General features: G+C 32.8%; 1 protein-coding gene across 1 annotated transcript; it reads right to left on the bottom strand.

Moving 5' to 3' along the window:
- Window positions 1-3,549: 3,549 nt before the first annotated feature.
- On the bottom strand, window positions 3,550-10,106 carry LOC124367367 (uncharacterized G-patch domain protein DDB_G0278987-like). The gene is made up of 2 exons (XM_046824133.1): window positions 10,031-10,106; window positions 3,550-4,320 (listed from the first exon to the last, which is right to left on the bottom strand). Exons 1-2 carry the CDS (start codon window positions 10,046-10,048, stop codon window positions 3,706-3,708), a joined length of 633 nt encoding a protein of 210 aa, XP_046680089.1. The 5' UTR covers window positions 10,049-10,106; the 3' UTR covers window positions 3,550-3,705.
- Window positions 10,107-13,765: the final 3,659 nt, after the last annotated feature.

Below are 13,765 nucleotides of genomic sequence, written 5' to 3'. Positions count from 1 at the left end.
AAAATGTTTATTCCTTTCGTCTGACTGTGTTTTCTGTGAAAAATTCATAACTTTTTTCATGCGTTTCATGTTATATAGTGCTACAGGTCAATATAATTATGTCATGAGTATTTACTTGTATATAAAACAAAATTATTAAAAACATGTAATTTCTTAAAGTTTTATCTCTTCACAAACGAAAATTTCCTTAAATCATTGTCATTACAAATACATGACACTGTCTTGCATTAGGTATATGAGTCATAGCTTCAAAATTACATATTTTTAACAATTTATAACAATTTTATGTAGATCAAAACATAAGGAATGTCATGTTTTAAAAATAAAATATTACCTAAGGAAATTAATCTATTTTATAAACAAAAATATGCCATTCGCTCCTATCATCTTTCATGCACATCTGTACAAAACTAATATTCAACAGTTTTCTTTGGGTTCTGATTATAAAATGTCCTCAACTTATACATTACATGCCCAAAATTCCACGTAGAATATTCAAACAGCTTTGATTTATTTTTTTGAAAAGTTATCTTTAAAAAATTGTAAAAAGTCCATATATATTCTAACTGAACAAAGATTGGACCACTTTAATGATTCAAAAGTGGTTAAAAAAATGGAAATATTTTCGTTGGCTATCGCTTATTTCAGGAGAAATTGGAATGGCATTTTTAAAGGGTTACCCAGGTATTGGGTGGCAGGCTATGCAGGGGGCCGTAGTTACCACCTATAAGGCTATGTTCGAAAATCCGCGACAATGACATCAACAACGCGACGACATGTACTATCAAACATACAACAAATTGTGAGCCACGTTTGATAGTAGATCTTCAACTACTACTAGAGCATATGTCTATTTAATCATATATCTTCTCAGCTCCACCCTGTCAAATCCGTTTCCTTACTGAAGCATCAGTAATTTGATACAAAATTGCTTAATACTGTATATAATTATTGTCTTAATATTAAGAGATATTAATTATAATAAATACGGTCTAATAGCTCACTTATTTATCGATATCGATAAATACCAGAGGTTGCACACATTTTGATAGAGAAAAGTAAGATCAAAGTTCCAGACAGGATTTTATATAAGAGGATAAAAAAATCTAATTCTACGTAATTTCATCACATTACTGTCAACTTTAGCCTTTATCTTCATCGCTTTCTTAGAAACCACAACAATCATCGCCTTTAGAGCTTTCTTGTTCACTTAGGGAATGTCTTGCAAAGTACTCTAGCACCAAATTCTAAGCTCGTAAATTTTTATAAGCCTTAAATAAAATAAAAGACTTAAATTTAGGTTTTGCGATGATTCTGTGTAAAATTTAAGGCCTAGCTTGACAAGAAGTAGAAATAAAATGATGTTTTTATCGAAAAATATCATGTGTTGACGTAAAGCTTCAACTTCCATAACGGTTTTTATAATATTAAAGTGTGGTTAATTATCCTAGTTAGGTGATTAATAAACAGTTTGTAAAGGAGAAATTTCAAAAGTGTTTTAACGAATTTCGAAATTTCATATCTCTACCGAAGTGCTGTTGGCTGATAACAAACTTATAGTCAATTTAATGAATAATATACGAAAGTTGTGGTATTTTTACGAAAAGAGATAACATTTAGGGTTTAAAACGTACATTTCAGTATTTTGGACACTCATGAATCTGTCCTGACAAGTCAGATTATTCTTAAGAAAACTTTAAATAATATAAAAAGAATGATATTACTGATGAGCTCATTAGACAACATTAAACAGTTTTTATTGAATCTCACGTGAAATTCAATGTTCGGATATGAATATTTCTTTCCGTTTTAATTACTAGGTTGATTAGAAATCTATTTAAGAACTAACAGTTTCTGTAAAATTTAATTAATACTGATTCAACATTACTCAGCGAAAATGTTGGTCCAATGATAATAAAATAATGTTTCTACACAAATGTGCCAATTCCGTTGTAAGCTAAAGGTTTTGTAGCTATAATATTTATTTTATATATCTAAAATTAATATAAAATCAAGATTTATCTATTGGGTTTTTTACATATTCCCTAAATGTACACTAGATGTATTCACATTGAAAAATATCAAATATAAGAGTAAAAAATAACAATTTGCACTAATTATTGTAATTGGCTTATGCCAAATAACCGTCTAAAGCAAACAATTTCCATTTCAGGTAAATGTGGTGTGGAAGAAATAAGATTTTACTCCAATTAATAGAATAAATTTATTAACTCTAATGATTGTTGCATTATTTTTATATTTAAAATAAAAACAAATACACATTTTTACTTTATTAGCAGAGTTGTCAGCGTCATTATTCTTCAGATATATTACTGTGTACATTATTATACTAGTAAAATAGTTGGAATCAGCTTTAGTAATATATTTTCGTTGACAAAGGAATTGCAGTTTATTTAAAATTGTAGTTTTTGCTGATTAGGAGACACGTTTAAATTTGCCTAAACACCTTTCTCATCTATTTAAATATGTTCTTTTGATGTCATAAACGCGTTGAGTAAACATAAATTTTCATCTTATTAACATAAAACTAAGAATAATTTTTTTAAAATTTTCAATAGTTTCAAAATGGAGTTAATTAAAATTCGTACTGTGTGGCATAATTTTGATAAAAATGCCGTAAATACAAGAAAGTAAACATAAATATAAAATTGGCAGTTACAAGTTACGAGTTTTATGTAATCACCCATACAGATAATTATTCGGTAAACTATTCAATTTATGACATACGCTAATATGAACTTATAATTAGTTTGAAAGTGTACAGTAATTAATTATATTGTTTATCTTACTAAATTTTTGACAAGTGGCCCACAATACCGTAATAACATCAAATATGGTGAACATTACCTGTGTGTATTGATATTGAGAAGTGTAAACTTTGCTCCACAATTACTACGATGATTATACTTGGAGTAGTCAGTTAACACATCAATTTATGTTTTTGTAAGTATAAGTTATAATTTGTATGACCATTACCAATTAATAAAATTTACTAAACCCCACTTATAAATTATACTGTTACAGCTAGAACAAAGTCGTTGTGAACCTAAAAAAATCTTGTGTTTCAGGTAATAGTAGCTCTTTCAGTATTTGCAGTTGGGCTTGCTTCCGAGAAAGGGGTTGATGACATCAAAGTTGAACATGACGTCATTCAGCAAACAAGAGATCAGGTGGCAAACATTAAAGGTTGTCACATTGTAGAAGGTGGAATTGAGGACATTTTGAGAGGAGAAAATTGTTAAAAGAGATATTTACAGTTTTAAATAAACACCATTGGTAGGCACAAGATATTTGCTGTTAAGCACAAAAAATGTATTATTAATATTCGGTGTTTGCTATACGAACTCCAATATTTTTGCCCAGTAGAATATAATACAACTAATACTTTTATGGTATAAACTCTTAAATATTTGTTGCCTGTGGTAAGGAACGAAATAAATAAAATTTATACAAACCTGAGTATTTTATTTTTATATACCTTATATAACTATCAAGAGGTGTAATCATTGTACAGTAATATTTTAGATCCTTTTAAAATAATTATATTTCATGTGTTAGATAAGTACAGTTGTATTAAAATTGAAAATTAAAGCTGCTACATTTAAGTTTTTAATATTGTACTAGGTAGTGTCTTAACCAGAAGTGTTCATGAGTTATCTTATAATACCAATTCTCACTTTTCAACTAGTCTTCAGAAGTTTCGGATTGTTGATCAGTGCAAGCCTCGGCTTGGGATTCGGAAGTTTCAGCTTTGGTTTCGGTTTCGGCTAGGTTAGCAGAAGTTACGTCTTGGCTCTCACACGCTTCGAATTGTTCCTCGGGAATTTTGATTCCATCGTTAATATTTTCTACTTTTTGTTTAGCCTTAGACTTATCTTTTCTAAAAACAAATTCGTATTGAAGATTTTTTTCGTCACTGTCTTCATCCGAATCAGAGCAGCTATCTTCGCTGCTAGAGCTATCCTTTTCAGCCTTTGACGATTTTTTCAAACCTTTGGTTTCGTTACTTTCATCAGAATCAGAGTCCTTTTTAGATTCATCAGAATCGCTGTCGCACTCGGATTCGTCCTTATCATTGCCTGCCAACTCGGCTGCCAGTTTCTGGGAGGGTGACACTTCGTACACCTGATGATTAGGGGCGTCTGGGTTGTACCCATCCACGGGGCCCTCCTGCGAGTCATGTGAGCTGCAGTGAGTGTGCTCGTGGACGTGGGCTACAACCTTCTCCTCCTGAGGGTCCTCGTCCCTTGGTACCGCATAAGCCAGAGAGGCTGCTACACAGCCAAGCGCCAACAGTACCTGCAATATACAATTCATTGAGGTTTCTTTTCGGCGAGCAACAACAAAATATCCTACTTGTATGCCATTAGTATGCACTAATTTGTATGATTTAACTTCCTTTTGTAAGTTTTAAAGTCAAGAGGGCGTATTAAGATAATCTCCTTTGAAGCATTCAAAAGGTTTCTTTATTAGATCAAAATATTGTCTTTCTATAAAGTAAAGAAAGTTTATATTTAAAATAAACTCTTTACGTATTGTTGCATTGCAGACTCTTCATACGTTTACAGTAAATTGTATTTCTTTTATTATAGAGGTGATCAATAATGAAAATTTCCTCATTAAAATAGTTTATAACAAATACGAGAACCTATCAAAGAAGTGATCTATCTAGATTATCTTAAAACTTAAGCTTGTTCAAATTTAACATGAAGTCCTCATTGTCCTAATTAATCTACTTGGCGGTCTACTTCATGCTAAATTCACGGAGTCTTGGTTCCTTTTGACTATTATCCTCCACGTATTTAAATTTACAGTACTCGTGGCTAGTATTAAATGATGAAGTTAAACAGGTGAAAAGATCTTTTATTTGAAAACCTTCATAAGTTGATCTTTAAAATAGAAGAGTGCTTAAACTCTTTGTTAATGTAGGCTGAAAATGTGTAATGTCATTTACGATTCTGATAAATCTATCAATTGATCGATTAACTTTCAGTTATAAACTATCCATCAATCGAATTATTGGTTATAGAACTATCCAAATTCTATTGTTATTGTTGGTATGATGTACAACTAATACAGTTCAAAAATGTAGTGGCCATGGGCAAGTTGACTCTGCTTGACTCTACATAACCATTATTGATCCACTCTAATTTGATGGTTTGGCTTTCTTTCTGTATTTCCAAAGATAGAGGCAGACGAGATTGGGCTTGACTGTTACTTGTAATCATCCCATTTAAAATATTGTATACATAGTTGGCCCCTTCCTAAATCTTCAAACGACAGATTGTAAATACATTGACTTTTATTAGACTAATTGAAATTTGTATTATATTATACTGTCAATTACAACAAAATTAAATACAATTAAATAAGATGGAGAGTATTCCAAACTTCATCCCGAATATTACATATTGAAATTAGTATATTGTTGTAAAAATTATTAAATAAATTACATTTTTAATTCACATAAATAACATGTACTGATTAGAAAATATTTAATATCACTTTTAAGTGTTTCTAAATCACTTTAAAAATACTGCAGTATAATCACTGAATTCGTTTTGAACATCCACATTTTAACATGAAAATTATTAAAAATATAATGTACTTTTTGTTTATATTAATGAAAAGTAATGTCATAGTAAATTTTGAAAAATATCTTTATTAAATTTTTATTATTTAAAACACGAATTCAGAATAAAAAATTGCAGGTCATCATCGTTTGATCACTTCCAAAATCGTTGCCAGCACTGGTCTCATCGTTCGACATTTCTTCCTCTGTTTGAGTTACTTCATTAGCATCGTTATCACTGAAATCTTCGAATTCAAACTGATCATGTGCAATGGGGGGAGACATCAGAGGAGTTTCCATACCATCGTCGCCTTCTTTGGACAAAACCATAGCCACGCAGGCTTGAAGGGCAAAAAGGGCCGAAAGGATCTGAAATATTAAGTATTACTGAAAACAATACATAAAAGGGTTATTATAAAACAAGGGTGAAAACGCAAAGGTAATAATTCACACGCATTAGGATCTGTGTTCAAATTTAATGCCCCATATTTAAACAAAATTATTAATCCATTTTAATCCAGTACCCTGTAGAATTAACATTCATCTCGATATGATCTGAACAGCGCAATGTTTAAAAAAATCCAGCTGTTTAAAAGTTTTAGATAACCAACTCTATAGTAGGCCGGAAAGATTGTAAACCCTAGCCGATTCAAGTGCTTATGTACTTGCAAAATAGAGGTAAGATATTTCATAAAACTGCTTCAGTTCGTATAAATGACTGTATTAATCAGGATAAGGTAGGTTGTAGGCGTGTATGTAGTTGTAAAAGGTCTATGGAACCTCCGAGGATCATAGTTCTTGGGAGTATACGTTTGCATGTAGTAGATTAGTTGATATTGAAGAACAAGAATAGGTTTACCGTAAAACATTTTAGAGACCGCGTGCAAAACACAATAATTAGTAACAGTTAATTAGTTACCAAGAATGGATCTATCTATGAAGTAAAGTATTGAAGTTACAGTCTGTTTACACTTAAATTCGTATTCAGGTTTAGATTTTGAAAATACAAATTAAATGAGACTTAATTTAGAAATAAGCCTAAACAGACTTCAATGAAAATGAAACCGCAGTTTAATCGTGCACGACTCCTAACGCGGAATTAGATTCATAGTGCATATATTAGAATTAGTCATAACTATATCGGAATACATTCTTTATGGATTTTTATCTCATCAAATTCCGATCCTTTATCACGATGTGTTATCAAGACAGCCATATGACCTTCATTAGTTGGACCAAGATCACCAACAACTACTGGAGTTGTGTGTGCGAGTTGGATAATTTTACGGCGCAGCATTATAGTTCTCAATGCACCTCCACCCATTCCCATGCTCTCCTGTTTCCATTTATCTTGTTTGTTTTCCATTATGTTACCGGTAATCAAGACAAGCTCGATAAAAAATGCGTAGTAATATTTAGTAAAATTAACTAAAAAAATACGAAACTCGCTCAAGTCCCTTCTTACTAAAACTATATTTCTTACTTTAATTAAAAGTCATTGGGTATTTTGGGGGTTTTAAAGCTGAAAACGATTATCATCAATTTAAAATTCACCCTTAATTTAAAATCGATTAATTTAATCAATCGTCCGAAATATGCTTAAACAGATTACCACTAAAACGAACTAACAGTTTCTCTGTAACCATGTCAGGGGGACTGCTACCCACCTGAACCTCCCTCTATTTGGAGGCCATTGATGTATTCTTGGTGGTATTATGGCCTTATGTCATGAAGGGATATCGACCTCGCTATTGTTTGTGAAGAAATAAAGTTTCATACAAAACTTAAGGCTTCTACCTGAATTTTTTCTTCACATAATCTCCTAAGTGATCGACTCCACTAGCGCTCAAAAGGTCTCTTAAAAAGACATGCACCATCATTGAACTCGATCTTGCTTATATCGAAATGAAGTTTCACACAAATGTTAAAGTCTACACATGTAATATTTCTAATGGATATTTAGGCTTCATGTGGTTACTATATCACATATTAATATGTTTTATGGTTGCGCTTGGTTTATTTATAAATTTAATTATTCTAAGATTTTCTCGTTGCCATCGTAGTTACTAATAAGACCAATGTAAAATGTTCTAACGCACATCCAAATTCCATGCAGTGACATGCACTATCATCGACTCTATAGTGCATGCATCGACTCTCTATCGATTTCTATATATAGCATTGTCTATATAGAAATAAAGCTTCATGCTAAATTCCAAGTATAAAGTCAATTCATTGTAGAGACGGCGGACAAACAGACAGACATAAATAAAATTTGTTCAGTCCCTCGAGTGACAGGCTATACTAACCCAGAACCAAAAGCACTTTACTTAATTTGAAATAACTTAAAAAAAACCTTTAAATACGTATTATTACGTTACAATGTTCATTGTAATGAAGTTTTTAACTTGATATACTACATAAATTATAATTATATTTAAACACTGCAAAAATCACACCTAAAATTTTCCCCTTTAATGACGCTATTGAAAGTTAAATAAAAAATGTTTTAACTTAATTAAGGTCAAATTAGGAGAAGGAGAAAAAAATGTTGTTCATTATGTGTGATCACTACATATACTGTACGGTAGTCTGTTTCACCTTGTGCATACAGGGTGCATTTGGACCAACTCGCCGAACGTCTTATTTACGGGTGGAAACTATTTTTGTTTGTTAGTAGTTTCAAATTACATGGAACCCTCTGAAGTTCGAGGCATCCAAAGTTAAAACCCTCCATTTAGATTAAAAAATTACAGATTAGGTCAAGTAAATAAGGATCCCATAGTTCGAGTTTACTAGAAGACACATCGCGGGTCTCCACGACTCCTCCCGGCCGGCCAGAACAGCTACTAAACTTTACTACTATTAAGAGAACAATTCTGCGTGGCTACAAAGCAAAAACTATTATCAACGTATTGACAGCAAGACCATTAAGCCTAATTCTAAAATATTGTAATTGTTAAGATAAAAATGTGGTCAATTTTAAACAGCCCTCGAAAACCGCTTTTATATTGTCACATATAATGCGTTATGTTGCCGGAAGTCCGTGCAGGATCGCTGAACTACATGGTCCACTGTCCCCAGAGGGATGTGTGACAATATCTAATTAGATGTGCTACATGTTACGTGTCATGTGCTGTAAAGGGTGTCTGCAACAGGAGTACACAATAGTACGTGGTCCACTGTCCCCAGAGGGATGTGTAACAATATATAATTAGATGTGCTACATGTTACGTGTCATGTGCTGTAAAGGGTGTCTGCAACAGGAGTACACAATAGTACATGGTCCACTGTCCCCAGAGGGATGTGTAACAATATATAATTAGATGTGCTACATGTTACGTGTCATGTGCTGTAAAGGGTGTCTGCAACAGGAGTACACAATAGTACATGGTCCACTGTCCCCAGAGGGATGTGTAACAATATATAATTAGATGTGCTACATGTTACGTGTCATGTGCTGTAAAGGGTGTCTGCAACAGGAGTACACAATAGTACATGGTCCACTGTCCCCAGAGGGATGTGTAACAATATATAATTAGATGTGCTACATGTTACGTGTCATGTGCTGTAAAGGGTGTCTGCAACAGGAGTACACAATAGTACATGGTCCACTGTCCCCAGAGGGATGTGTAACAATATATAATTAGATGTGCTACATGTTACGTGTCATGTGCTGTAAAGGGTGTCTGCAACAGGAGTACACAATAGTACATGGTCCACTGTCCCCAGAGGGATGTGTAACAATATATAATTAGATGTGCTACATGTTACGTGTCATGTGCTGTAAAGGGTGTCTGCAACAGGAGTACACAATAGTCCATGGCAATTAATAAACATTAAGGACACAATAATACTGGGGTATAATAGTGTTTTAAGAAAAATATGCCTCTAGAGTTTTCTCGCAGATTCCTGATATTCACTATGTAGAGCTTACAGATCCGTACCAAATTAAATGGTTTCAACTGGTGCCAAAGTCCCAAAAATTCCATCGCCACTAAATTTTAAAATGGGTCCCACCTTCCCTTAAAACTGGATTTAAGACGACACAAAGCTAATAACACAAAGAAAACTAAATTTTTATCATTGGGTCCAAAAATTGTTCATTCTCTCGGGAAAGGAAGGTTTGTAAAGATTTTATTTTGTGTCGATTTTAAGTGTTATTTTTGCTCCTAGTTTTACTACTGTAGTTTATTTTGTATATTAATTCAAATCGTTAACTAAATAGGTAATCCTTCTTAAAATGGTTTAGTTGCCTCAAACCATGCACTATTTTATTATTTCATTTTATTTTGAAGGAAAGTGGAGAATTTTAAAATAAATAACAAACGTCCTGATGTAATGTTACTATTTATCACCAAAAGAATTTCATAAAATTCTCAACCGTTCAAAATTATGGAGTGGGGACATCCAGTATATAATACAGTAAGTACTTACAGACAGAATGGTCTTCATGGTGCTAATAAAGCTCAAGCTACTCTGACTCTGCCTTAAATTGAAGCAGCGTAGACAGTTGCAATGTGTTCTTTGAAATAATCACTGACATGTTTATCTTTGTCAACTATAGACTGTACACGACAAGGTAAATCTTCTCTCTTCTGATTGGCAGGTTTACTTTTGGTTGCCAGCTGACAGCATTTTTGATTGGTGATGGAAATATGTGACTAAGAAAAGGTCATCCTTGTTTTGACTACTTGTTAATTTTAATAAACTGTAATATTACTGTAATAATGAAGCAGTCTACTTCAGTAAAATGTTACAGTCTTAAGTTATAAAGTCTGCAAATGACTTGCTCGTGGTTTTAGAATAATGTGGGCACAAGTATTAATTTTTTTTTGAATTTATTATCAAATGAGGTGTCTATACAACATCTGAGTCAGTAGTTTTAACAAAACCTATTGACTATCAGTTAACTAAATATCGCATGGTAAACTTCAAAGAACGCTGTAACCTTTGTATAGTTACTTCATCCTGATTATGTTTATACTCATTTGCGTTACACAATCTTAGCATACTGCCAAGTAAAGAGTTAATTTCCCAGCAATAGTGTTTAATTAACTAAAGGGGTGCTTCATATACAAGTTACAAGAATATTTTGTTATTCCATGCCTTATAAGCATGTTTGCAGAATACTGGGAAAATAGTACAATCTAAATGATGAAATAGATTAAAGATTATGTTTTAGAACATTTCCGGGTGTTAACTATTTGATGGCAAATAAAACATAATTGTTATTCAACAAATTTAATAGTTTTTACTTTTGTTTGTATCTTTTTTGAATACTAGGTTCTTTCAAAAGATCAATTCGACGTATACCTTAGATCGGTTTGTATTGGAAAAGGGGTGAAGCTTTGCGCCCCCAGTAAAATGTCTATCTACCACATTCCAACGCTTGATTAAGAACCTGTTTTCTATACCATTGGTCATTAGAATTATGTTACGATCCTCAAGATACATTTCAATGTATATAAGTGAAGACATTTGGAAAAATAAAAATTAGAAGGTCTGAAGTGGCGATCTCAGCAATTCTGGTCTACTCTCTCATAAGCCTCTCATTTTCTTGTGCCTCCTCTCTTGAATCAAGCTAAACGCAAAATGTTGTGATATTATTAATTCTTAAATACTTTTCCTTGAATAGTTATATAAACAACTGTTTTTTTTTCAGGTGTCCAAGTGCCATGTTTTGCATCTGATCATTGTTTTGACGCCTTATAGGTGAGTTTTATTAGTACAACTAATATAATCACATGTATTACGCCACGGCATCATACTCAAGGCTCGTATCCTAATCGTCCATAACACATTTTTGAGTAGAACAGATGTTTGTAACCCGTGAGATAAGTGAGTCCTGGGTGTTCTTTGTTCCCTAATGTTTCTATCAAAATTTCAACACTGTCAAACTGGGTTTTTCATTTTTTTAATTCGTAAACTAATGTTTAGAGTAGTGTAAGTATGTTGTATGTATGTAAGTATGTTGTAAGTATGTGTAAGTATGTTTACCACGTTTAAGTAATTTTTATTGCTTGTCGGTGCATATCTAAAAGATAGTTATACCGTAGAATAGTGTTTCACTTTAAAAAAATTAAGAACTAATAAGTGTAAGGAGATAAAAATAGCTAAGAGTATAATTGATAATACAACTAAAAACAAAAAAACAGGGTACTAATAAAATACTCATATAGTACTTGTACTATTCCAGCAAGGACATAAAGGTTAAGTTTTGTATTCACAACATTTATAATCCTGGCGTTCTTGAAACTTAATTGCTATTAAAAATCATTGTATTTGACGCACATTTTTCAAAACCAATCTATAAATAATGGGCTCGTACCGTAGTCAAAACTTGATAGATTAAGCCTAACCCATATGTGTGTGTGGAGCGTGCCGTAGTATCCCTAGTGATCATGATATCTTATCTCACATCTAGAATATGTACCGTCCCTCCCCACGCGTTCGAACGTCAGACCCCCCCGTCATTACGCAAGAGCGGCACTAAGCCGATTATTGAGCAATCATCTGCGCCAATTCTCTCATCCACTCTTACCACGCCCGATACACTCTGGCTCAATATAATGAAACTGGTACGTTTTTATCATTGATTAACCTATAAGATAAACTTCAAGAACACATCAATTAGGACATTTCAAACATGTTTAAATTATATAATTGCGCATGCAGTAGTTTATAAGGAGTTAAGAAATCAATATAAAAATACGTAAAATTAAATGAAGTCCAAGATTTAGATTAAACAAACAAACTCATATAAAAAGATTACAACTTATCCCTTTTACGTTAAGAATAACGCATCCCTAATTTATTTATTCAACAATCGCAACGTCATTGACTCCGTCACTTCGTGACGTAGTGTGCAGATCAATGGTGTGAAACCCAACTGAAAATACGTCAATACTTAGTCTGACAAGAAATCTCAAAAAAGATGTGTAAACTTTAATTTTGCATGAAACTTAATTTCTATCTAGACAAGAATGAATTCTATGTTGGTCATGATCAACCATGGGATTTTGAATCACTCAATAGACTTGACACAATTTTTCTTTTGTCTGACACGGATGTGAAAACTTCTTTTGTATGTGATTGTCTGTCTATCTGTCCACCTAACATTTCTGTAGACTTAAAATTTTGCAACTTCAGCGATGCCTGTTACGCAACACGAGGTGTGAAGTTCGCTTATTTTGTTTAAATGTCTTACGGTTGATTTATTCTGTGTCATAGTAATCAAATTATGATCTGAGAAAATTTCATAATTTCATAAGTTTAACTCTATCGACACCCATCCATTTCAACGTCCACTGAAACTAGCGCCTCTGACGATCGATTTCTTTCTTGGAGAAAATTCCTCTTTCGATTTCAAGAACAACTAGTTTGTGTGCTTATACATGCCTGTTATGCCATTATACAAGGCCAATCCAAGAGTGCAATTCATTTAACTTGATCCAATACATTAATCAACGAGATTCACAGTTGCTTACCTTGTTAGCACAACAAGGCTTGTTGGAATAGGTGCGAAAAACAAACTTCGATTTCCAGCTGTTTCAGCTGTTAGTACTGACTGTGGTAGAAATTGCCATGTACCACACGGATGGCCATGATGTATCAGCTGACAATATAAGGGCTCTATTGTATACGAGACCCTTTCTTGTATCACTGTTTATGGATTACCTACGAATTGATGTAATGGTACCGTAAATACTTTAAAAATTAAATGAAACTTCATTACTAGCTACACTTGCGACATGATCTGGGATCTAGGTGTTTAACTTAAGATCGGACGGACTTTTATAAAATGTGTGCTCGGGGTTTTTAGACACGTAATTTGTACAGTTCTGCCGGTCTGGGTTACTAGCCAGAGAAGGGCATGTGGTGAGTCTAAAAAAATCGCCTTATGCAAGGGTCAATGCAAGAGTATGAATAAAAGGGTTTCAATTTTGGAATAACTTAAAAATTTAGTTTGGTAAAATAGTGGAATATATAATTTCTAATCTATATAAAATGTCTTTACAATACTCGACTAGGCCTTGTGCAAACCGAGAGGTCATAATATAACAAAAATAAATGTATACAATAGAACTTAGATAATTCAAGTGTTTTAATCCAAAACATTATTGATAATTTAAACATTTAATTGGCCCCTTGAGCTACGTCTTATCCAAA

Source organism: Homalodisca vitripennis, chromosome 1 (assembly GCF_021130785.1).
Source record: "Homalodisca vitripennis isolate AUS2020 chromosome 1, UT_GWSS_2.1, whole genome shotgun sequence".
NCBI lineage: Eukaryota > Metazoa > Arthropoda > Insecta > Hemiptera > Cicadellidae > Homalodisca > Homalodisca vitripennis.
This window is presented reverse-complemented; position numbering and strand designations above follow the sequence as displayed.